General features: G+C 44.2%; 1 protein-coding gene across 1 annotated transcript in view; it reads right to left on the reverse strand.

The window, feature by feature from the left end:
• Window positions 1–15,402: 15,402 nt before the first annotated feature.
• GALNT3 (polypeptide N-acetylgalactosaminyltransferase 3) overlaps window positions 15,403–27,002 on the reverse strand; it is a 43,813-nt gene continuing 32,213 nt past the window's right edge. The window contains exons 7-11 of the mRNA XM_044978475.1: window positions 26,400–26,600; window positions 22,021–22,152; window positions 20,928–21,029; window positions 17,190–17,342; window positions 15,403–16,579 (exon numbers count right to left, since the gene is read on the reverse strand). Coding sequence (XP_044834410.1) covers window positions 16,457–16,579; window positions 17,190–17,342; window positions 20,928–21,029; window positions 22,021–22,152; window positions 26,400–26,600 — 711 coding nt within the window. The 3' untranslated portion in view covers window positions 15,403–16,456. The remainder of the gene's footprint in view (window positions 16,580–17,189; window positions 17,343–20,927; window positions 21,030–22,020; window positions 22,153–26,399; window positions 26,601–27,002) is intronic.

Below are 27,002 nucleotides of genomic sequence, written 5' to 3' on the forward strand. Positions count from 1 at the left end.
CCTAGCAACACCTGGTGGGTCGGCTAGGTTGCCCCCTAGAGTGGCGCCGCCATGGCACCGGATATATACCCCTGCCGACCCAACGGCCCTTCAGTTCCTTTTTACCGCCCGTGTCGATCGTTGGAACAGTGGAGCGCGGCTTAGCTGATCTCCACTTCCCTAGCTACTCGTAGTTTTCTCGCTAATTCTTGTGTATACAGTTAAAATTTATATAGTTGTAGTTAATTTACTCGTTCTATAATATAGTTAGTGTATATAGTTGTAAGGTGTTCGGGGATTAGCCCCTTCCCCGCTCCCGGTACCGGGGCCCATGCCCAGTTCACCGGGCTTCAAACCGTGCTCAGCCTGCCACAAGCTGATGCCAACGGGAGATCCCCACGACCCCTGTCTTAAGTGCCTCGGGGAATCCCATCTCGCGGATAAGTGCCGGATCTGTAAGGCCTTTAAGCCGAGGATGAAGAAGGAGCGGGACTTTCGTCTCAAACAGCTCCTGATGGAGGCAGCTCTTACTTCTCCGCCCTCGGCACTGAGCGCTGGACAGTCCGCATCAGGCAGAAGCGCTTCTTCGGCACTGGATCGCACCGGTACTGCTAAGGCCCCCCAGCACCAACCGTCGCCGGCACCGATGTCTGCTTGGCACCGTTCCCCCTCCCCGCGGGTTAAGAAACATAGAACTCCTGCTGCTTCCGTGCCACCTGCACCACAGCCGGAGCACCTGCCTAAGTCGGACCACCCAGCACAGACACCTGCCGTGGCACCGACAACTTCGGCACCGTCAATTCCGGTCCCGCAAGGGCTGTCGAGTCCGGTGCCTGAAAGCTCCCTGGCGCACGCTGTGGTCGAGCTCACTATTCCCTCTACACCGGAGACATTTTCCACGGCGAGGGAACTGATCGCGCTGACGGAGTCTGAACTGCCTCAACCCCCAGCACCGCCGGTGCAGGTCATACAACCGATTGGCAAGCCTGCCCTGCTGAGGCCATCCTCTGTCGGCACTGCAGAGAGGCACCGCTCACGATCGTAGTCCCACTGGCGCTCTCGGTCCCGTCGCCAATCCCGGTCCCGACGCCGCTTGCAGTCCCGGCACCGCTCCCCATCTCGGTACCGGTCGCACTTGCTGCACCGATCAGCGTCCCGTTCGCCAGCCCGGTACTCTCGGCACCGATCCAGTTCCCGGCACCGTTCCCGGCACCGCGCCTCTCGCAGCCGCTGCAGACGTCGAGCTTCGAGATCCCAGTCGACCTCCCGGCACTGCTCCGGTCTCAGGTCCCGGTCTTGTTCCCGGTACCGGTATGACTCCCGGTACCAATCTCCGGTGCCGCGCAGAGAGAGATCAATTAGAAGTGGAGACCCTTCCCAAGGCTTTTCAGCTCCTCCCTGGCCATCTCGACACACCTCGGTGTCATCTCACATGGACAGTGCTTCCTATGCACAGGACCGTGACTCAGATGTGCCCAGCCGAGTCTTCCAGGAGACCCAGGCCCAAAAACAAGGACCCTATCAGTGGTCATTCTGGACACCTTGGGCATATCACCAAGCCCCAGGTGTGCCTCCAGTGCCATCTCGCTCCGTACCATCAGAACACGGGGTACCGGAGGCAACTGTCAGCTGCCCCCCCTCCTGCGGGTATGGAGGAAGCTCCCATTCAGCCAGCAGACTCTCAGATTCCACCTGAGCCTGACGTCACCCAAGAACAGGAGCCCACGCAGGACCCTCTTGTCCCTGGCCTCTCCTTTTCTTCCTCTCCAGATGAGGCGGTGGCGGGGACCTCCTCCTCAGGCCCTCCTCCAATTGACATGAGGGCGCATCAAGACCTCCTGAGACGGGTGGCCCTGAATATGAATCTTCAGGTGGAGGAGGTCCCGGAGATAGAGGACCCTGTGGTGGATATTCTGTCAGCTGACGCCCCCACAAGAGTGGCCTTACCATTCATTCGCATGATCCAGGCTAACGCCGATACCATCTGGTAATCTCCAGCCTCTATTCCGCCCACAGCCAGGGGAGTTGAGCGGAAGTACATGGTACCCTCCAAAGGGTATGAGTACCTGTACGTGCACCCTCCTCCCTGCTCCCTCGTCATGCAAACAGTCAACGAGAGGGAGCGCCATGGCCAGCAAGCTCCTGCTTCAAAATCAAAGGAGGCTAGGTGCATGGACTTATTGGGCCGTAAGGTATACTCCGCTGGGGCCCTCCCACTCAGGGTAGCAAACCAGCAAGCCCTGCTTAGCTGCTACAACTATAACACCTGGGTGGCGGTTGGGAAATTCACGGAGTTAGTTCCCCAAGACTCCCGCCAAGAGTTTGCTGCCCTCTTGGAGGAAGGGAAGAAAGTGGCAAGAACTTCTCTCCAGGCCTCGCTAGGTGCAGCCGACTCCGCAGCCAGGACTCTGGCTTCAGGTGTCGCCGTGAGGCGCATATCATGGCTTCAGGTGTCAGGCCTCCCACCTGAATTACAACACACCATACAGGACTTGCCCTTCGACAGTCAAGGCCTATTTTCTGAAAAAACTGACCCTAGGCTGCAAAGCCTAAAGGACAACAGGGTGATCATGCGCTCGCTCGGGATGCACACACCAGTGACTCAGCGCAGGTCTTTCCATCCCCAGCCTCACCGCCCTTTACCCCCCGCCTAAGCCGAGACAGGACTTCGGCAGAAAGCGCGGCCGAGGCAACCGCAGATGACAGTCTGGACCCCAAGGGGGTCAGAATCAGGGTCCCTCCAAACCACCCGTGGGACCAAAACCAAACTTTTGAAGGCACGCCCGTGGACGGCGTACCAGTTGCTTCTCAGGATCCTTTCCCTCCCTTTTACAACTGCCTCTCCTTTTTCCTCCCTGTGTGGACCCAACTAACTTCGGATCGTTGGGTCCTACGCACGATAGAATTCGGGTACCACTTCCAGTTTATTTCGCCCCCCCCTCCAACCTCCCACCCTCGTCCCTCTTCAGGGACCCCTCTCACGAGCAATTCCTCTTGCAAGAGGTGCGGACGCTCCTCGCTATGGGAGCTATAGAGGAGGTACCAAAGGACTTGAGGGGCAAGGGGTTCTATTCCCGTTATTTCCTAATCCCTAAGGCGAAGGGAGGTCTCAGACCTATCCTAGACCTGTGAGGACTCAACAGGTTCGTGATAAGGTTGAAGTTCCACATGGTATCTCTGGGGACCATCATCCCCTCCTTGGATCCCGGAGACTGGTATGCTGCCCTCGATATGAAGGCATTTTCACATTGCCATTTACCCTCCACACAGACAGTACCTCCGGTTTGTGGCCCACAGTCAACATTTCCAGTTTACGGTCCTTCCGTTTGGCCTCTCTACAGCCCCAAGAGTATTCACAAAATGCATGGTTGTAGTCGCCGCCTCCCTCCGTCGCCGTCGGATACACGTCTTTCCGTATCTCAACGATTGGCTCATTCAAGGGACCTCCGAGACCCAAGTCACCTGTCATGTGGGCATCGTCAAGGACCTAGTCAAGCGTCTAGGCCTGATGATCAATATAGAGAAATCCACTCTGGTTCCCACACAGAGAATAGACTTCATTGGGGCCGTCTTGGACTCCAACCTCGCCAGGGCCTGCTTACCACAGCCTCGGTTTCAGGCAATGGTATCAATTATAGAAGGCCTACAAAACTTCCCCACAACTTCTGCTCGCACTGGTCTCGGCCTCCTAGGTCACATGGCTGCCTGCACGTTCGTGACCAAACATTCCAGACTGCGGCTCCGTCCCCTTCAAACTTGGCTATCCTCGGTATACCACCTGGGCAGAGACAGTCTAGACACGATCATCACGATCCCCCCGAGCATCCTAGACTCCCTGGACTGGTGGTTGACACCCTCCCTGGTATGCGCAGGGATGCCATTCCATCCGCCTCAGCCTTCAATGACCCTGACAATGGACGCGTCATCTCTCGGCTGGGGTGCCCACCTCGGACATCTCCGCACTCAAGGCCTCTGGTCAGCTCAGGAACTGGCCTTGAACATCAATGTGCGGGAGCTGAGAGCAGTCCGCCTTGCGTGCCAGGTGTTTCAAGAGCATTTACAAGGCCGTTGCGTCTCAGTGTTCACGGACAACACAATGGCCATGTTTTACGTAAACAAGCAGGGAGGAGCACGCTCTTCCCCACCTTTGTCAGGAAGCTATCCAGCTCTAGGACTTCTGCATACCCCACTCGATAGACCTAGTGGCATCCTTTCTCCCAAGGGTTCGGAACACTCTGGCGGATCACCTCAGCAGATCCTTCCTGTCTAACGAGTGGTCGATTCGTCCGGATGTTATCCATTCTGTTTTCTGGAAGTGGGGCTTTCCCCGCATAGACCTCTTTGCCTCCCGTGAGAACAGGAAATGCCAGACGTTCTGCTCCTTCCAAGGTCTCTCCCCAGGCTCGATCTCCAACGCATTTCTGCTGCCGTGGACGAGCCATCTGCTTTACGCCTTTCCACCGTTCCCGCTGGTTCACAGGGTCCTGCTCAAGCTCCGCAGAAACAGAGCCCACCTGATCATGATCGCTCCAGCGTGGCCGAGGCAGCACTGGTATACCATGTTGCTCGACCTGTCGATAGCCAACCCAATCCCCTTACCTCTTTGCCCAGACCTCATAACTCAGGACCACAGCAGACTTCACCACCCAGACCTGCAGTCTCTTCACCTCACAGCATGGTTGCTGCGTGGTTAAGCCAGTCCAAGTTACGTTGCTCTGCCTCGGTGTAACAAGTTCTACTGGGTAGTAGGAAACCTTCCACTAGGTTAACATATCTGGCTAAGTAGAAGCGTTTCTCCTGCTGGTGCGACCAACATAATGTTATTCCCACCAAGGTATTGGTCCCTACCATCTTGGACTACCTCTGGTCTCTCAAACAGCATGGCCTAGCGGTATCATCATTGAGGGTGCACTTGGCGGCCATCTCTACCTTCCACCCAGGGGAGAGCAGCCGCTCCGTATTCTCTCACCCTATGGTTTCTAGGTTCCTCAAGGGGTTGGAGCGATTATAGCCCCAAGTACGCTGCCCCGCCCCAACTTGGGATCTCAACCTAGTTCTAACCAAACTTATGACTGCCCCCTTTGAGCCGCTAGCGACCTGCTCGCTGCTGTACCTGTCCTGGAAGACTGCCTTCCTCGTAGCCATTACATCGGTGAGACGAGTTTCCGAGCTTCGGGCTCTCACGGTGAACCCACCGTATACCGTGTTTTACAAGGACAAGGTACAGTTGCGACCACATCCGGCCTTCCTCCCTAAAGTGGTATCCGCCTTTCATATCAACCAGGATATCTTCCTTCCGGTCTTCTTCCCGAAGCCACACTCATCACGCCAGGAGCAGCAACTGCACTCCCTCGACATCCGTAGGGTACTCGCATTTTATATCAAGCGAACAAAGCCCTTTCGTAAAACACCCCAACTCTTCGTTGCAGTGGCTGACCGAATGAAGGTCCTACCTGTCTCCTCCCAGAGGATTTCATCTTGGGTGACATCGTGCATCTGCACCTGCTATGACTTGGCTCATGTTCCGATGAGACACCTTTCCACAAATTCTACCAGGGTTCAGGCTTCATCTGCCACCTTCCTGGCTCATGTACTGATCCAGGAGATATGTCGTGCAGCTACCTGGTCCTCGATCCACACCTTTGCATCACATTACGCATTGGTTCAACAGTCCAGAGATGACACAGCATTTGGCTCAGCATCTGCGACATCTCACTCCGACCCCATCGCCTAGGTAAGGCTTGGGAGTCACCTAATTGAAATCGATATGAGCAAGCACTCGAAGAAGAAAAGACGGTTACTCACCTTTGTAACTGTTGTTCTTCGAGATGTGTTGCTCATATCCATTCCAAACCCGCCCTCCTTCCCCTCTGTCGGAGTAGCCAGCAAGAAGGAACTGAAGGGCCGTTGGGTCGGCAAGGGTATATATCCGGCACCATGGCGGTGCCACTCTAGGGGGTGACCCAGCTGACTCACCAAGTGTTGCTAGGGTAAAAATCTTCCGACGAACATGCACGCGGACACCTAATTGGAATGGATATGAGCAACACATCTCGAAGAACAACAGTTACAAAGGTGAGTAACCGTCTTTTCCCGTTTCTTCCAGGAGCCCTAATCCTGCCTGCACAGGCAGTTAGGTGCCTGCACCAGTTAGGTATCAGAGGGGTAGTTGTGTTAGTCTGGATCTGTAAAAAGCAACAAAGAGTCCTGTGGCACCTTATAGACTAACAGATATATTGGAGCATAAGCTTTCGTGGGTGAATACATGTGTCTGACAAAGTGGGTATTCACCCACAAAAGCTTATGCTCCGATACGTCTGTTAGTCTGTAAGGTGCCACAGGACTCTTTGTTGCTGCCTAAGTTGTTAAAGTGTCTGTACTTTATTGGTCAAGTGCCTAGGTTCAGTCCCGCCTGCTGCTTTCTGATTGTGCTGAGTCATGGATTCAAATGCCAAACAGGATGTGAATTTAAGCCCCAGCGCGCAACGCCATTAGATGGCAGTAGTTGTAGGCGCTTTTAGGGATAATCCTTTCAAAAGGCCACAATACACTCCTCCAAGATGTTACCTAGTGCTTTTTGTGTGTGTGTGAGAAAGAGAGAGAGAGAGAGAGAGAGAGTAATATTGTTTTCCTTTACCCTTTCTGCTGTTTTGAGCATACTAACACAGCTGACCTGGTTTGAGAAACCCACCAAGGAAGAAATATAATCACAGTTAATATATTTCAGCACATTACATAAGAACAGCCATACTGGGTCAGATCAAAGGTCCATCTAGCCCAGTAGCCTGTCTTCTGCCAGTGGCCAATTCCAGGTGCCCCAGAGGGAATGAACAGAACAGATAATCATCAAGTGATCCAGCTTTTGGCAATCAGAGGCTAGGGCCATCATTCCTGCCCAGCCCAGCTAATAGCCATTGATGGACCTATCCGCCAGGCATTTAGCTAGTTTTTTTGGAACACTGCTATAGGCTTGGCAACATCACCCTTCACAATATCCTTGGGCATGGAGCTCCACAAATTGACTGTGCATTCTGTGAAAACAACATTAAAATGACTACTAATTGTGCCCTAGTTAAATATTAGTTATTTTGAGGAAATTGTGAAAGTGCTATAAAAAACACTACATACAGTAGTAGATCAATAACTACTTGAAAAAGAAACTGGCGTATAGGAACCAACTGGAAAACCAGAATGTAACTACATCATGTTAGCCAGTTTCTTTCTGAACAGATGTAAGAGCAGGTGGGGATGTAAATGCCACCTTATTTTGTGGTAGAAAAATAAAAATGTCAAATTGAACTGCAATCATACTGTGATTATGGCCTGAAAGTCTGTGATTGTGGTTTCACATTCAGGGCAATGCCACTGTGGCAGAAGTCATGTTTTGCTTTGTGGCTTGAATGGTGAATGAGAACAGGAGGAGAAAGCCATACTAGAAATGGTAAATGCTAGAAGAAAAAGATCCTGAACTAATAAGAGGAAGAAACAATGGTGTTAGTTAAATGTCTGACATAGTATGAAATGAATTTTAATTTTCAACAGCTGCACTAAGGTTTTAATATTAACCATTTCATAAAACAAAAAAGGTCATGCTTTCACACCCTCACCCGCACCCCCGTTCATGGCCACACCAATGGTGGTTTGTGTTTTTGTTTTTAAATATAATGTAGCATTCACTGAAGGGCCAGAAATCATCTTTTTATCCACAAAATAGGCAAAGTACTTGCAAAAGCAGTGCAAGCTGCCCTCCCCCACCCCCACTCCCACTCCTCCACCGCTGTATTGTAATCCTGACACAGAGAGACCTCTGCTTTAGAGCGTACTATAATTTATAGTCTATGATGATGAGATTGTTGGGGAAGTGGCTTTGGTGGTAGGGACTTGTTCATACTGGTAACTGACCAGAAAGCACTAAGTTCATTTCACACAGGCCCATTGCCAAACCCTCAGATGGGGGTAAATTATGAAGGTGGCTGGGTTTGAATAGGGACTTACTGTAGAGGCAAACAATTTATATTATATCCAAAAAAACCTACACTCAAAAGTTAGGAAATGCCCAATTTACAACCTTGTGTACATGCTTTATAATACAGCCTTTAATTACATAACCACAGACTGTTTAGTCCACAGGCCTCCTGCCTCCTTCAGTGCACAGGACAGCCGATGCTCACTGAGTCAGTAACTATTCAATATTCAGTAAGTGGCTCCTGCTACTGCATACTATACAAACCATGTACTGAATATCAAATTATTCATTTCCTCATGGGCTGGTCTATGGTATTCTCATAACAGTATGTGTTTTACAGATATGAATGCATTTATCTTCACAAGACCCCAGTGAGATGAAGGGGTATTATTTTTAAGCCAAAAGTATAATCTACCTGTGGGTGCCCAACTTGAGCAACCCGGGACTTGATTTTTTCAAAGTACAGGGCATTTTAGAGCACTTTATATGTTCAGAGCCGAGCTACTTCAAGTGCACTTGTGAGTGCTCAGAAACTCAGACCCTAGTTGTCTCAAATTGAGTGCTATGAAAATGAAGAATGTGAAAAATTCAGTGACAGAGGCCTCCATCGTCTGACTTCTGCAATGAACAAAGCAGGGATTTTACAAGCAGTACCTTATTCACTAGAAAATGCTCATTCGTTTTCAGAGCATTTTGTCCTGTGCACGGACTGAGGTAGAGGTCCAGTGGAAAAGTTGTAATTAAAGACTGTACCATACACAGAGATTAAATAAGGTTGCACTCGCAGCCTTAATACTTGCATTTCCTGACTTTTGAGTCCTTGACTGTAGTCTTAATGTTAATTTAACCTAGATTTATTTAATGCTATTTTGTAATTTAAAAAAAAAAGCTGAAAAATAGAATTTTCACGTAGAGCCCTATTAGCCTCCAACGTGCGTCAATCACTAGGATTTGACCCTTTAGATCACCACAATACAGACCGCTACCATTTGAGCTAAGGGAGTAACTGGTAGCAGTAGTAGGCTGTTATCCTTCTTGAACAAGCCACCAAGGGCAGGAGAGAAACAAATACAATTTGCCAGTGGGTGTTATGGCTATTTGCTGTCAGCAAAGAATGTAGAGACTGGGGACTCCTGAGTTCAAGTCGAGTTTCTCTGGGAACGTTCTCTGGGGGGGGTTCGTCTTCGAGTAATGGTACCTATATGGATTCCAGACGTTAGTGCGCATGTACGCCATGCATTGGCGTTGGAAGTATTTGTAGCAGTGTTCATTGACTTGCATGTGTGTCAACCATATGGTGCTGTCCGAGGCTTTAAGAGGCTGTGTGGTGCGACACTGCTCTGGGTCCCTCTTACTGCTGCATGGCCAGAGTTGGAACCCCCATTCCTCGGTGCTTGTAGCTTGCTAGAATGCTTTGTTCGTACCTTCTGTACATAGTTTTCTAGTTTTACTCCTCCTGTGTGAGGAGATCCAGGAGGGTGGCAAGCAGAGAGGTGGAGGAGACAGGTGAACCAATACTAGTGAGGCCAGGAGGGGGCTATGAAAATGACTGTCACACAATTCTGCCACACCTTGCACGGGATTATTATGGGAGCAGGGGAATGGGCAGGAAGGTGTAGCAGAGTTTGGTGGTCTAGGGGAAGAGAAGGGCCGTGTCCTGTGAGCCCAGCCCAAGGGCTCCTCTGTAGCAGAAGAGGGAAAGTTTGTGGTTTGCAGCAGTCGCAAAGAGGTCCCAGCACCGTGTGCCTCACTGGCGAAAGACTGAGTGAAGTGTGGGGTATGGAGCTTCCATTTGTGATTTGCGTAGAAGGCTCTGCTGAGCATCACCACCAGAGTTGCTGGTGCCCAGGAGGTGCAGGGCATGGAGGGTGACTCCCATGCCTGAGGCACCAGTTCCAGAGAAGGATGGCCTCTGCAGAGGGAGGAGGACCAGGCGCCACCCTGCTTGTTGATATATATGATCAGTGTCATGTTGTTGGACAGTAACTGAATGTGTTGGGCAGGCATGCCTGACAGGCAAGGCAGGCAGCCAGCAATTCTAGTATTTTGATGTGGATCCATGCCTCTTGTGGTATCCAGACGCAGTCCAGATTAGCACCCGACCCAATGAGGGATCTGTCCGTGGTGCGAGTGCTGTGAGGAGAGCAAATGGGATCCCAGCCAGAAACTTGGACAGGTTGGTCCGTCACATGAAGGAAGCTACGACCTAGTGGGGGGAAGCAGAATCTAGTGGTCTGCAGGCAGGCATGAGACGTAATCGAGGTGCAGGCCATCATGTGGCCAAGGACAGAAAGGCACTGACGCATTTGCGTACATGGGTGGGAGTGGAGCTGCATGATGAGTGACGTGAGGGCAGCAAAACAAGCCACTGGGAGAAAGGCACGGCCTCTGAGAGAGTCCAGCCATTCCCCGATAAGCATGAGCATATGGGTAGTGGCAATGGCAGACCTGTCCTCATTAATAGAAACCCAGGTCATGGAGAAGGGCACAAAGGGGCTGGATAGTGGAGAGGAGATGAGTACACGATGGCCCAACAAGGAGCCAGTAGTCCAGGTAGAAAAACATGTGCATATGGGCTGTGACAAAAATCTTCATGAACACACACAAAGCAGTGGTGCTACCAAAGGGGAGGACCCAGAATTAATAATTAGAGTGCACCACTATGAAATGGAGGAACTTCCGGTGAGCCATGTGGATGTTGACATGGAAGTCGGCATCCTTCATCTCAAGAACCACGAACCAGGCCCAGTGGGCGAATGAGATGGGAGAATGAGAGGGAGTGTGACCATGCAGGGACAGAATTTGCATATGAATTTGTTCAGTGCCCAGCGGTCCAGAATGGGGCGGCAGCAACCCAGCTTTTTTGGCATAAGGAAATAAGTGAAATAGAATGAATCCATGGGTGTGGTAATGGTAGAGGATGCATTTGATGGTGCTCTTCTGGAGGGGAGTACACAGTAAGAATCCTTATGGCCACCAAGGGGTGGGTGATGATGGGAGGAATGAATGGAACTCTATCTGGTATCCCTGATGGATGACATCCAGTACCCATCCAGCGGTGGTGATTTTGCACTAACTGTGGGTGAAGAGGGCAAGACCCTTCCCCCAACCCCAAAAGATGATCTGAGGCACCATAGTAAGTGGTTTGTAGGTCTCAAAGGGAGATTCAAAAGGGCTGGGTGGAAGTGGTGGAATAACGGGGTCACTGGGTGTGTGGGTGATGACGAGAGGGCTCCTAAGGGCGCTGGAAGTAGGGCTGGTAGGCAGCTCAGGGATGGGGGCAGAAAGACTGTCTCTGCTGTCAGAGGGTCGGAGCTGGGGTGTAAATGTGGAGCAACTACAGGGTGGCACGGGAATCCTTAAGAGAGTGGAGGGATTCATATGTCTTTTTGCTGAAAAGTTTGTGGTTGTCAAAGGAGAGGTCCTCTTTGGGAAGCTGGAGGAGTGGAGCCAAGAATCCCGGCAGAGTACAAGCACTGGTTGCTAGAACACAGGATCCAGGGTCAGTGGCGGTGACCACAGGTGGAAGGACCACCTTGGCGACGAGCTACACCTGGAAGTCCTGCTGTTTGCCCACCAGAAGGAAGGGTTGGAACTCTGCTAGCTTAGAACAGGACAGGGAATTGTATTTTACCAAATGGCCTGGTAATTGGCAATGTGAAACTGGATGCCCATGGAGGAGTAAACCTAAAAAAAAAAAACACCCTCTCTGGACTCCATCTACATTCCCAAACTGCTTTCCCTGCCTTTGACAGTTGGGCCTCACCCACTCCTCCATCTATGTCCAGCTGGCAGTACTCATTGCCTTCCTTTCCCTGCGGATGGTTCTGGAGCGGGTGAGGGGTGCGGGCACCAGCCAGTCTGCACTTATCTCAGGCGGCTCCTGCAAATGACCAGTACATCCCTCTGGCAGCAGCTCCTAGATGTGTGGGGCGGGCAGGGGGTCTCAGCATGCTGCCCCTGCCTGCAGGCAGCAGCTCCCATTGGCCGCAGTTCCTGGCCAATGGAAGCTGCAGAGTCAGCGATCGGTGCAGCGGGCAGAGACACCCTGTTCCCCCCACCAGGGCTGGGAGGAAAGGGGAGGAGTTGATCAGTGGGGCCCATGCATTCCTTGGGGTACCCTCAGGGACCCAGAGACCCCAGTTTGAGAAATGCTGAGTTACAGTAACTTCCTCGTATAGACTCTTGCACACCATGCCTATCTCTGACTCCTGTGCTGTTATCCAACACCTCACCAGCTCCTGTTCCTTTTCCCCCCCGCACTCTGACACCTGAAACCCTCTTTCCTCCCCGCCCCTTGTTGTCAAGGCAGCCTGCCTCATCCAGTTCTTCCACGCTGGCTAGGACCCTTGAAAGCACAGCAGAATTTCAGTTCTTGTGCCCAGAACCATAGCTGCCTCTGCTTACCATGATGAACTGCAGGGAAAGTTCCTCAGCCGCAGGTTTGAGTATACCCCATATAGATAGAATACTCAGAAATTTTAGATGCCAAACTGTAACCAGACTCTCAGCATGCTTGAACTGAGATTTTTCAGAGATTTATAATTTAGCCATAGTTGAGCAAATTTGCACTAGGACAGCAATAGGCATATATTTGACACCTGACAGATCCCACCCACGCCAAGTTCCAAGTCCTTGTTCCAGAGCATGGGGATGCTATAACATCTCAATGAAATGATTGTAAAAATTTGTTTAAACAAGGCAAAAACAATGCATTTTCCTTAATCTTGTTCTTGGAAATGGCTGAACTGTTTTAGCTGAAACTTTCCAAAAACATTCAGCCTGACACAGATGCCCAATATGGAAAATTTTATCCCTAACATTTTGGCATAGTTACAAACTATTGGAGAAAAAAAAATAAGGTTAAAAAATGGGGCATGTAAGAGAACTTGAAGCAGTATGAACAAACTTACCTTTAATATGCCCTTTAAAACCTCCCTCTGCCCCCAATCCAGGGGTTTCTCAGACTTTTTTCTTCACATGGATCACATCTTAATAAAAAGATTGGCTTGAGTACCCTCTTCTCCCATTCATAAACACAACATTAACCTCTCATGATTGCATACTTCACCATGGCAACTACAGTAATTTAAATGGAAAAGCAGTGTTAGGAAACACATTGGTATTTTTGGTTGTCTTAATGTGAATTGTTTTGTCCTTTTTAAAAATAAGTCAATCATACCATTTACTTTTGCTCTTCATTTCCTCTCCCAATCTTGTTTATTCTGTTCCACCATCTCCTATGCATATACTTTTCTGCCACCAGGTCCCCGTTGCTCCTGCAATGCACTTGCATATGTTTATTAGGTATCTGATACCCCTCTTCCTCAGCACATGCTTCCTTACCACTTAGTTCTCTTCTCCCACAACAGGCCCAGCAGCCCAGGACTCATCTCCCTGACACATACTGCACAGCTGCCTTGTTTTCTGCTCCCACAGAATTCCTCCGTTGGTTAAGGCAGCACTGCCCATTTCACTGGCAGCTGAGATTCCTGATGAAAGTTTCTGTTTCTTCTCCTCCTCCTGTTAGGCATCATCAGCCATTAGCAATGGTCTCCTCTTTGTTTCTACTTTCTCCTATTTTTAAATCTTCCAGGCTCTGGGTCTTCTTTGCATTTCTCCTTTCTTTATGTCAAATTGAAGAGACACAGTGTACACTCAGGGACAACATATCTGTATTTAAAGTTATTTATTTCTACTTTTTCTGATGTGATTGCAAACTCTTATTTTTGCATTTATAATAAAAGGATAGAAAAGCTTCCGTAGACTTAATTTAAAGGCTTCATATAACAACCCATATTGCTAATATTTAAGTTGAAGTTCATTTACTGTGACAAAGCTTTTTGCATTAAAATAAAGTTGATGGGTGATTTTTAAGCAATAGTTTAATAGCATACCACTATTATTTCTATTATGGTTGTGCCTAGATTGCCAAATCAAGTTGAGCAAATCTCTTATGAAACAGGGTTCTCTTTATTAAAATGTAATTTCTGCATGCTTTTAGTCTCCTCAGATCTAGGAGAGAGCCTAGTCTCTTTCATTTCACAAACTAGGAATTTGCAAAGAGTAGTACTTGGTTCTTGAAATGGGATTTCTTGGCTGAAGAAGAAAACTCCACTAGAAAAGGATTATAGGAGTAAGAACATAAGAATGGCACTACTGGGTCAGACCAAAGGTCCATCCAGCCCAGTATCCTGTCTTCTGACAGGGGCCAGTGCCCCAGAGGGAATGAACAAAACAGATAATCAAGTGATCCATCCCCAGTCGCTCATTCCCAGCTTCTGGCAAACAGAGGCTAGGGACACCATTCCTGCCCATCCTGGCAAATAGCCATTGATGGACCTATCCTCCATGAATGTATCTAGTTCTTTTTTGAATCTTGTTATGGTGTTGGCCTTCACAGCATACTCCGGAAAGGAGTTCCACAGGTTGACTGTGCGCTGTGTGAAGAAATACTTCCTTTTATTTGTTTTAAACCTGCCGCCTATTAATTTCATTTGGAGACCCCTAGTTCTTGTTTTATGAGTAGTAGTAAACAACACTTCCTTATTTACTTTCTCTACATCAGTTATGATTTTATAGACCTCAATCATATCTTCCCTTAGTCATCCCTTTTCCAATTTGAAAAGTCCCAGTCCTATTAATCGCTCCTCATACAGAAACTGTTCCATACCCCTGATCATTTTTGTTGCCCTTTTCTTAACCTTTTGCAATTCCAATATATCTTTTTTGAGATGGGGTGACCACATCTGCACACGGTATTAAGATGTGGGCATATCATGGATTTATATAGAGGCAACATGATATTTTCTGTTCTATTATCCCTTTCTTAATTATTCCCAACATTCTGTTCGCTCTTTTGACAGCTGCTGCACACTGAGTGGATGTTTTCAGCAAATTATCCACAATGACTCCAAGATCTCTTTCTTGAGTGGTAACAGCTAATTTAGACCACATCATTTTATATGTATAGTTGGGATTATGTTTTCCAATGTGCATTACTTTGAATTTATCAGCATTGACTTTCATTTGCCATTTTGTTGCCCAGTCACCCAGTTTTGAGAGATCCTTTTGTAGCTCTTCACAGTCTGCCTGCGTCTTAACTATCTTTAGTAATTTTGTATCATCTGCAAGTTTTACCACCTGACTGTTTACCCCTTTTTCCAGATCATTTATGAGTGATATCTTTCATTTATGAAAGGGGCAGCACAAATAGTTGCAAGGGGAAATTTGAAGGAAAACTCTGATTTAAAGGTGTTTAAGACCAGTTTATGTAATCAATTACCCAAGGGAGAACATTGGAAAAATACTGTACTTCTAAAATACTCACATATGGAAGAATATAAATAAAACTACAGCTGTTCATCACCAAACTATATTTGCAAATTTATTTTCTATTAAAAGGCAATATTTCATTATAAAATTCTGTAAGGCAGTTGGACTCTCCTGAATGATTAAAAACAGAAATCAGACACTCAAGGGAAAAACATAAAAGGAATTGCATCCAGGCATTAGAAACCCATAAAGTATAAACTACATGAATCACTAAGACAGGCAGACAAAACAGTAACATTTATTGACTGAATAAAAGAACAGTAATGAACAGAGTGCTAGCAACAAATAGTAGGTTTATGTTCTGCAATTTATGAAAACCGACAAGTACAAAAAAATCTTCAGTTTAGGAAATCTGTGACAAATGCTGGCAAAAATGGTAATGTGTATTGGATTCAAATTAAAAAAAGCATTAATACCAGGACAATACATATTTTCCATTTAAAAATATATGAATTACATACTTCTGAAGGATTTTTTTCTTGTATTCATCAGAGATTGATGTGCTAGAAATTGAGTGAGTTAAGATTTCCCATTGGCTTCATCTCTGGGTCCAAATATTGTTTTAAGTGTGTAAAATTGGAGAGAGAAGTGCTAAGAATGTTTTTAATTTTTTCTTTTCTCATTTGCTTTTCTTTAAGTGAAACTGTCAGCAGAAAAGTCAAACAACTGACTGCTAAAACAGTATTATCACTTATAAAGGCACAATAGTTTCCAGACACTGTACGAAGATCCATCTCCTAACCTTCATTGACCAGTTTTTCTGCAGTCATTACAAAATGAGAATATATAAAACCCTACATTTTATCCCAAAATAGAGGAGATTACAATATCAGTGGTTAACATATATAAAAAGCTAAGCTTATTGTGGAAATTACATTTCCAGCATATTGTAAACATTTTTCCTACCTGTGGAGACCTCAAAATATTCTTTGGTATTTTCTACACAGACGCTTAAGGGATCTTTGCAACTGTGCAATTTTATACTTTTTTTAAATAAAAAAAATTACTCTTGGAATATTTTACATTAGCTAGCTTTGCATCATTTTAAAAAATGAAGTGTGCATATATGGTCACAGTTTTAAAGTGGATATATCCTTTTCACAAGGCAGATGTATCCTTTTATCAAAGCGGATGTATCCTTTTAACAAAATATTTACTATTTATAAGTAGCTGTACTTAATTGTTTTGGCCAAAAACCCATTTTTGGAATAGATCTGATGGATTACATGATACCAAACTTGGATGTTCTCCGTTTCCTGTTAGGCATGTATTTAATGCTGCATTATACAACAGTTGATCCTAGAGAGGAGAAGGGAGGAAAACAAAACACAACAGCACACAGAGTAAGTTTAAATATTTGTTTGTAATTTTTTGTGAATTTACTGCTAGTTTTTTAGGGAAGGGTCCAACAGGTAAACTCAGAGACTGAAACCCTATTTATTCAAACTGGTAAAGCACCATGCAATGGCACAACAAACTGCCCCATACTGTCCCACAAATTTATATCAAGCTGTCACAGAGGGGCCACTTCTAGGGATGAAAGAAAAGTCCATTCTCTATGCCCAGTTGATCCTTGGCATTTCAGCCAAGAGAGTTCAACATGGGTGCTAACACACCAATTGTTTAAGTTTTTTGTGATGTGGACATTTCTCCGCTGGAACTGGACTGAGGCCATCATTTTACATTTGCCACAGCATAGCCAACATAGAGTGGGCTGTATTTTAATCTGCAATCTAAAGGTGAAAATGTCTATACACATTTTTTTCCCCAGAGCTGAGCTATCCATTCTTGTCTTTTGCTATAAATAAAGTCATGCTAACCCTGTAGCAATTCATAATTGATCAAAAAATCTTTTCTTTAAATTAAAATAGATACATCTTTATTTACTGCATAAATTGCTTGGAAGTACCTTTCGAAGTTCCCACTTCTCTTCTCCAGGGGTGAATGTTTTTTGACCTTTGTAGTTACAGACCCGAAGCTGCACTGGTCCTTGAGAAGCATACAGACAGAGCTCCTTCTGAATGTTATGTCGAATCTCAGAGTGTTCAGAGTATTCAAAGTACTATATAAATAAAAATTAAATACATTTTTACATATATTAGGTGGGAACAAGCAACCACAGCAACTAAATTCATCCCTTGAAATTCCATGACAAAAACAAGTCAAGTTTAAAAAATATATTGTATCATTCTAGAGAGACAAGGTGGGTGAGGTAATATCTTTTATTGGACCAACTTCTGTTGGTGAAAGAGACAAGATTTCAAGCTACACAGAGCTCTCGTCTTCTGATCTGGCAAACTAACTTGATAGCTTGTCTCTCTCACCACCAGAAGTTGGTCCAATAAAAGATATTACCTCACCCACCTTCTTTCTCTAATATCCTGGGACCAACACTCCTACATCACCATTGCATACAATGTTGTATCATTCTGTTATCTAACAGTTTAAATATAGAATCCAGGTTCAAATATTTATCATGCATGTTATGCAAATATTTACATAAGTAAAATATTCATGTACTTCGCTTACATGGAAACTTACTAAGTACTACAGCTAGTATTTTTAATTATTACACAAAAAAACTGATACAATCTTAATTCAGCCCCCTGAATTATGATAGAATCTTTTATTACATGATCACGTTACTATTTTTCCATAGGACCCTGCCTCATAAAAGGGGCCAAATTAAGGTTGCATGCACTACTTTAATTTTAGCAATAAAGCATACATTTAGCACTTTTGATTACTTGACTTTTAATGTAATGTAATTTACTACCGTTTTTTTAAAAAGCAACTGAAAAAAAACAAATTTCATCACGTGGAAATGTATTGATTCCCACTTGGTTCATTAGCAGGGTTATAACCTTTATGTCCACAGCACAGATCTCAGCCACTTGACTTCACAGAGTAATTGATAACAATAGCAGATTGCTGTCCTCTGTGGAGGATAGTCACTAAAAGGATATGTAGGCACACATTTTGCCAGTGTGTTTCACAACCATTTGCTGACCACAGAGGAATGCGGAGATTCAGGAATCCCGGGTTATTATGGGAGTGTACTCTAGTTATTAAAAAAAATTCTGCCTATGTCCCCACCTAAAACCTAGCCCTTCCAGCCAGTGCTTGTTACAGTTCCAGCCTCCTCTGTTCTCATCTCCCTCATTATACCAGTCTGTTCATCGACACCAAGTCACGGTCTCCCTCATCCCTTCAACTTCAGGTCTCCCACACCCACATCTCTCCAAGGCTCTTCACCCCAGTCTCCCCCACCCCCTCCAACCTACATCCCCAAGTTTGGTTCTTCACTCCTATGCACTCCAGTAAGTCAGCTTCCTCCTCCTCACTACCTGGGCCCTAGCAGGGGGAGAATACAGGGAAAACAAACAGTCTCCTTGCTCTCAGCTCCTGTACCCAACATCACAAATGCCCATGATCTCCAGGAGGCACAATTGCAGAGACAGTCCTGTTCAGCCCCTGCTGACCTGGGATGCAGCATGCAGTGTACATGGAATATTCACAGAATTTAGCTCACGAACTCCAACATATCTCTACTGAGGATATGCTTAACAGAGATTTTAGACGCTCAAAAGTCAGCCAAATTTTGGCAGGTTTTTACAGGGATGGTAATGGCACATTCCTGACATCAGTATGACCTTTCCATATTTTACGTCCCTGCTCCAAAACACTGAGTTGCTAAATATGGAGGTTAGTATTTTTCCCTAAGCTCTTTTTGAGATATAGCTGTACCATATTTTGCTGAAATAAAAAAAAATCACCTTGAGGCAGACACCCAGCATGGAAAATTTCAACCCAAATCAATAAAGTTCGGCAAAGTTTATAAGCAACAGAAAATGCATTGTTCTATTAAGAAGTGCTGAGCATCTTTAACTACACACATCACTACCAGCACCATCTAGAATAAATACAGATCTTAAAAGAATTTTAACAAGATTCAGAATATTATGCTTGAGCAGAAAAAAAAGTGGAATTTTGCTTCACTTCACCAAGACAACTTGTTAAAGTAGATATGGCAGACTATGCCTTTGAGTGGCAGATCTTTTAATACCATGCTTTTGTACCAAGGCTGTGTAAATTGCTAAAGAGATTAATATAGAATCATAATCCCTCAAGTAACATAGTGAATGGGATACAAAGGAAAATGCTGTATAATAGGAAAGACTAACATAGCAAGTCAGCTAGCACAGGTCTATAACTGCCCTTTTCTCATTTAAATTAATAGGGAAAATTTTCATTTACTTTAATGGTGCAGGATCAGACCCCCTAGGTTGTGCAGCTGTTAAATACTGTTAACAACTGAACATACCATAGATAACATCCAATGATTTTACTGAGAAAAAGAGGAAGAGAGAATTATATTAAAAAAAAAAGATTTGATAAAAGAAACAGGTATCAAATCAGCAGTGAGAGAACTTGTCAGTTACAACTATTTTTATTCAACGTACTGATGTTTACAGTGTTTTTAGTAACATTTACTACTAATGACTGTGTGAGGCAGCATTTAAGAAAGCAGCATAGACAGTTCTTTTTTTGTTTATTTTGTTTTTTAACACTACAGTAGAGGCTAGAGGACTCAGTATCAGAGATGCACTGTGCTGTATGCTGAACAAACACACATTAAAAGGCAATTCATGCCCCAAAAGCTGTGTGTCAAGGAGAGCTCCTGTTGGGAAATTCAGCAATTTAAAATGTTATATTTCTCAAAATGCTAGATTTTTATTGGCACAGGGCAGACCACTCTGACCTCCCACTATGAGGCTGTAAGTATGACAGGGCAGGTAGTTCAGGTCTGGCTGTTCGATCACCCACTGACAGTTTCCCACCGGCATCCTCCTTGACAGCGTGAGTCCTGGTGACAGAGAAAGAAGCAGTAGGAGGAAGAATAAGAGAAAAGAAGAATCAAGATAACATTTACAAAGGAAAAGTGAGGAAAAAGAAGTGTTTCTGTAGCTGAGAAGTCAAATGAGGAAGAACTGCAAGTTGCATGACAGAGCAGTGAACTGGTGTCATGTGGCTGAGATATCTATTCTGTGCACTTTCTGCATGTGTCCAGAAATTTTTTCATCCAACTGCCCCTGTAAAGTTCACTAAGGGAAGGCTTACTGAGTAGCCCAGACTCAGAAATGGAGGTTCAATTCTTCCTGAGAATATAGTTATACTAGAAATTTGCACCAACAATTTTCTAAATTAAAAAAAATGGTCCTCTGTAATACAGTTTGCAATTTTACAGTGTCAGCTTCTGCTATTATAAATGAGGATACCCGAAGCTATTTCTTTTAACTAATTTCAAACCACTTCTATGGTAAAAATACCATTGTATGTGTATGCAATTTCTCACTTGCATGAATGTTCCTGGGTATTTGGCTGTCTAAAGTTACATGTACAATTTTTGTGCAAGCAATTTTGAATATCTGAACCATAACAGTGAAAGATCACAGAAACGTCCTTGCAATTTTTATATTTACTGTCCTCTCATGCAAGAATAATATAGGTAACAAAAACAATTAGCTTATCTTCATATTAAAATATGTATGCCAATACTACTAGAAGGAAAATTAAGCTTTGCATAGGGATATGTTACATCTGTGTGGACCAGTTGTGAAAGAAATTAAGTATAACAACATTTTACCTGGTTTCCCCCAAGTCCATGACAAGTATACATAATTAATGGTTTGCCACCATGGTTATTTTCGCCAACATCTAGACATAGACGTCTACCTACATTTTTTAACTGAAGAAAACACAAGTTATTTTTGCATATAACTAAATTATTTAAAACTTGCCAACAATTAAAAAGAGTAAACAGCTATTTTACTTAAAGTTCTGTCTTTAAATGTACAACCCTGTCCACACAAGAAGTTAAATTTTTGCTAGACTACACCTCATTATTGTATTCTGATAGTACCCACAATAGGCATTGTCCACACACTCAGGAAGACATATTCTCTATTCTGAACAGCTGGCAATATAAGAAGGCAAGCAACCTATTAAGGTTGTATGAGAAAGCTAAAACAAAATAGTTTACAATAAACATTAACTACTCCCAAATGCACCTGAACTTAGCCAATATTAGTATGCTAATATCTTATATGACTATAACACATGAGGAGTAATATGATGCAGGAAAACATAGTGGCAGGAAAACAAGGTGGCTGAGAAAGAATCCACATGCAAGAGACAGTGTGGAAGGAGCCAAAGACAGTTGTAGGAAAAGCTAAAACAGAATTCTAGCACAGTTTCCCTCATCAGTTTGAGCAGGGATTTCTCTCTGAAAACCACATTATAGACCATCTAAAGTTGCATTTATACTGACAATTTCTGGAAAACCTCTCACCATTTAACTAACACTGCTGCAGCAGCCACTTCAGCGCTAGAAACTGTAGGAGTACTAATCTTACTACCATCTGAACAGAGTTGTGAAACATCAGTCAAGTAAAAAGTGCACTTGTGGAGCTACATCAGTGCTAGTCATGAGGGAGATTTTCATAAAAAATACAAGTATACACAAGGTTAAAGAATGAGTCTAAAGAATGTTCTTCTAGCAAAATTTGGAGAAAAGAATTCCCACACTAGCCAGGGAAATTCTAGAATCATGCTAACAATAACTGAATTAAAGTTGCTAGTACTGTTGTTTATACTACTTTAGGGTTGAAATCAGGCAAACTTCAGTGGTAGGATTATATAGTGAAACAGAAATTAACCAAAATTGGAAATGCACTCACAAAGCCAGATAATGGAGGATTCACGTCTGGTACATATGCCTCAGGATAAACATTATTTAGATACCAAGTAAAATTTTTACACTGTAGCCGCTGCCTTAAATCAAGTCTTTTTGAGATGTCTCCAAATGTGCTCTGTTGGGAAAAAACACCCCAAAACAATAACAAATCAGATTTAGATAACTGTCTGGGAGATGTGCTGGGGAGTAGCACTAAACAAGTGTTTGAGTTTAATATTTAAATCTAAAAGAAGACTGGCTTTAAACAGAACACAGCAATACATTTAATCATTTAATACATAAAAATTGCATCTATTAGACTTATAGAGACAAAGCACCGTTGACCTCTTGCACACACTTCCAACTGCTACAGGCAGAGCAAACCTATGCTTCCTCTGAAGCAGTGCTATAGGCGTCCTCAATGGCAACAGGGAGCAGGGAAACACAGGAGCAGGGAAACGTACTACTGATTACATTAAGAAAATCCAACACATTATGTTAGGTTAACAATAAATTAGTCTAAGTATAAATGTGAGGCTGTCAAAGTAAGGCAATATAGTGGAAGACACATGCACATATGCAGTGCAGCTTAATGCTGTGTGTATGTACTGTTCATGAAATAAAACACAGCATTAAACTGCTTCTGTTCTGATCTCCGATATAAAACTAATGAAGGAATACCTTCTGTTCGTGGCTAAGCAGGGAGTGCTGCTGTCAACCTGCGAAGGCGACTCTAGTGGGGCATGCATAGGGTTAATCTTGACTTGGATAACAGAGTGCACCGTGTGCTTATAAAATCTGCAGATGACACTAAATTGGAGGAGGAGATGCAAGCACTTTGGAGGACAGGATTAGATTTCAAAATGACCTTGATAAATTGGAGAATTGGTCTAAATTCAACAAGATGAAATTCAATAAAGATAAGTGCAAAGTACTTCAATTAGGAAAGAAAAATCGAATGCACAACTATAACATGGGGAATAACTGGCTAGGTGATAATACTGCTGAAAAGGATCTGGGGATTATAGTGGATCGCAAATTGAAGAAGAGTCAAAAATGGGATGCAGTTGCAAAAAAGGTTAATATCATTCTGGGATGTATTAACAAGACTGTTGTATGTAAGACCAGGGAGGTAATTGTCCCACTCTACTCAGCACTAGTGAGGCTTTGGCTGGAGTACAGTGTCCAGTCCTGGGTGACACACATTAGGAAAGATGTGGACAAAATGAAGCAAGTCCAGAGGAGAACAAAAAAACAAACAAAATAAAAAAACTTTTAGAACCAACTTATGAGTAAAGGCTTAAAAAAAACCCCAAAAACATTAAGCACATGTTTAGTCTTGTGATTGAGGGGCGACATGCTAACAGTCCAAATATACGTTAAGTGCTGTAACAAAGAGGATGGTGATCAATTTTTCTCCATGTCCACTAAATTAGGACAAGAAATAATAGGCTTAATCTGCAGCAAAGAAGGTTTAGGTTAGATATTAAGAAAAACTTTCTAACTATAAGGGTAGTTAAACTCTGGAATAGGCTTCCAAGGAATCCTCATCATCAGCCTAGCATCTGAGTGAGGGGGATGTCACCACTTCCAGAGAGCCTCCCAGTTAAGCACTGCCCAGAGCCCGCCTCACCCCCGTCTGGTGCACCAACCCGCTGCCCCCTCCCACACCCAAACTGCTGCTGGGGAGGGAGGGTGGCCCGAGACTGCCCCAGCAGTGGCTGGTGCGCGTGGCGCAGGGGCTGCTTGAGCTGCCCCTGCCGCTGCAGAAGTCACAGAAGTTCACGGAATCTGTGACCTCCATGACAAACTCACAGCCTTAGTGATGACTTCTCAAGGTCCCTTCCAGCTCCACATTTCTATGAGTCTGCACCATCAGAATCAGAAACTGTATAGGAAATGAGAGAAGACTCTTTACCAGGGGCCCAAATAGGTTTTTGTTGTGTAAGGGATAGGAGACAGACCAACTGGCTGAAAGGGAAAAGTAGATGTTGTATGATAAGTAAAGTCCAAAGCAATACTGAATGGCAACAAAATTGTTGCTGTAAGACTCCTTCCCCTCTTCAGCTCTCTCTCTTCAAAAAAAACACACACACACCCCGCCCGCGGGCACATGTGACCTAAGTATTTGTATTTACTATGGTAATCACATAGTAAATGTGGTAATCACCTGTTTGGTAAATGTAATTAATGTATTGGCAATAAAAATGAACAAGCCACTCCTGATAATAGCTGTAACCAAGTGCAAGGAACAGTTTCCAGCTATAAATCACATTTCTTGGGATCAAACAACAGAGGAGGAACACAAAACCCAAATGAACCTTAGAACAACAGAATAAAAGTCAATTAGTACAATGAATAATCAGTTTCTTTACAATATGCAATTAGCTATGAAGGTTGTGTTTTAAATAGAAACCCATGTGTTAAAATAAAGGGATATTGGACCAAATTCATTCAATTGTCAGTGGGGCTACATCAGGGATGAATTTGGCCCAATGTTACTAACCATGGTTCAACTTACAGCCTAAAAAGGTACACATGGACAAGATTCAATCTCACACGAGATACTTTGTTAAAAAACAAAATTAATAAATGTGAAAATGCATCTAAACAGATTACTCTATTTTAGACTTTTACTGTATATTTTGATGTAGTACAGAGATTCTCAAGCTGTGATCCAGGGACTGTGGAGTTCACAAACTACTAAGGGGTCCGCGAGAGACAGACTGAAAAATGACTGAACAGAATTCAACTATATATACACACAGACAACAGATTTCCAAGGGGTCCGGACCTTCATTTGAATTTCCAATGGAGTCTGCACCTCCATTTGAAAATGTTTAGGGGTCTGCAAATGAAAATAGGTTGAGAACCACTAATGGAGTAGATATGGTAGAAAACAATTTCAATTAAGTGTCAGTGTTTCTTCTATCTCAAGGCAAAGATATTTCAGTAGCCTGATGGTTGCCTGATAAATTTCTACTGTTCAGGCACTTAGGTGTAGTTTTTCTACCAACTTTCCCTTCACAAATCATTTGCTTAAAAAAAAATTGCTTTATAAAAAAAATCACCAAATTTTTACCAGTTTCTAGCATTTTCATAAAAATATGCCAATTCAATTTTTTTTTTGCTTGCAAATGGCTGTCTCAGCTGTATTAATGAACAAAAACTTTTTTGTGATGTAAAAATGGAATTATGCCATTTGGTAAAATGAAAGGCCTGCAAAAACTGTTTTTTGAGATAGCAGAAAAAACATGAGAGACAAACAAATCAATTTTTTCACTTTTTATTACTCCAACAAAAACATGTTTTTGGTAATCAACATTTTTCAAACAGCTCTTAGATAAGGGGTTGAGCCCCATCAAACAGGTGATAGGCATAAGAGCCAATTAGTGCACCTGTGATTGATAGATTAATTGTCTCCTGGGCTGAGGGTGCAGACTTAGATAAGGATCATTAGGCACCTGAATTGTATAAGGAATCCGAGGAATTTCAGTAGAAAGAAGACTGGACTCTCCCATGGAGAGAAACCCACGGGGGGACAAAGATAGGGTTTAAGCAGGCAAGAGGCTCCACAGGGAGGAGGTTAGGTTCGGTTTGGTTCCTGTAGGGGAGGTTCTAAATTAGGGTAGTTAAAAGCACTTCAATGGAGTGAAAGAGGGATTATTTCAGAAGTAAAAGGAGAAGCTGGGAGTATCTAGGAAGAAGCTAGGGGCCTGAGAACCAAATGGAGGCTGAGTTAAGCACAAAGTGTGGGGAAACAGCACAGGAGGCTTAGAGGTAGGAAGTGGTGCAGGAAAACAGCAGCATGTCTGAAGGAGCACAGCTGCTTCATACAGGGTCCCTGGGTCGAAAGCCAGAGTAGAGAATGGCCCTGGTTTCCCCTAGCAGCCCCTGAGGAAGGGGCATGAAAGTGCAACAGAAAGCATATTAAGCCCAGGGTGAGACTGAAGACTGACCCCAAAAGCCAGGCTTAAGAATAACCCTAAGAGGTTTTTGGACCTTGTTGTTACCCTGGAAGGGGACTTGGCTGGAGGACTGAGCCACAGAAGATCCAGTGAGAGGTATAATGGTCTACAGGATAGGCGGGTGACAAAGATCCTTTGCAGCACTGTACTCTGACACAAAGGTGTGGTGAGTACCCTACCTTACAAGCTCTAATTATAGGTCTTTAAAGAGCAAACAATCAGAATTCACAAGAAAGTGAAACGCCTATCTTTATTTACTAGATATTTGAGCAAACAAAACATTGTCCTGCCTAGTACTTTTGATTAGACTATCTAGAAGTCTTACATACTTCTGTCAATAAATAACTTTTGCTCACCAAAATTTCAATGCAGCCAGAGTGATTTCTAATACACCACAACCACCACCACCACCTACTTGTTTCACAATTTTTGCTGCTTCTATGTTTCTCCGGTAAAATATTTCTTTATATTCATCCATCCAGACTTCTGCAAGGCGAACTTGATTACGTGTGATCACTTGAGTGCCTTTTGGAAAAGTATGGGGGCTCTTGCTGCGAAAGACATGGCCAACAACAGAGCAAGGCATGATCTCCAATTGTCCACCACATTGCCATACCTGGTGATAGTATTTTTGTATAAGTCCATTGAAGTTAGAATTTTTACAAGGTCTAAAAACAGCATCTACTTTACAATTTTAATGTTTCATCTTAAGCACCCAGGTAAGCGCTCTAGTTCATATTGCGTTAGAAAATGAGATTTGTTAATCAAAACTCAAGTCCACAGGTGAATGTTGGAAGCATAAAGTTTGGATATCAAATCCAAACATACTTTCTTACTATACTGAACAAGCCCATTATTTATTCTATTATTTTCTGCTTATAGGTTAGTGATAGCTCAGTCTTCATGTTCTTTCAGTCCTTGACCTCTCTGGTGAATCGGTCAACTAGGGCAAACTTCTGATACCATGGTTTCGGGGTGAGGTGGGAAGTTGGGTGTTTTTTGAGGACACATTTACTGG

Source organism: Mauremys mutica, chromosome 10, assembly GCF_020497125.1.
Source record: "Mauremys mutica isolate MM-2020 ecotype Southern chromosome 10, ASM2049712v1, whole genome shotgun sequence".
Taxonomy (NCBI): Eukaryota; Metazoa; Chordata; order Testudines; family Geoemydidae; genus Mauremys; species Mauremys mutica.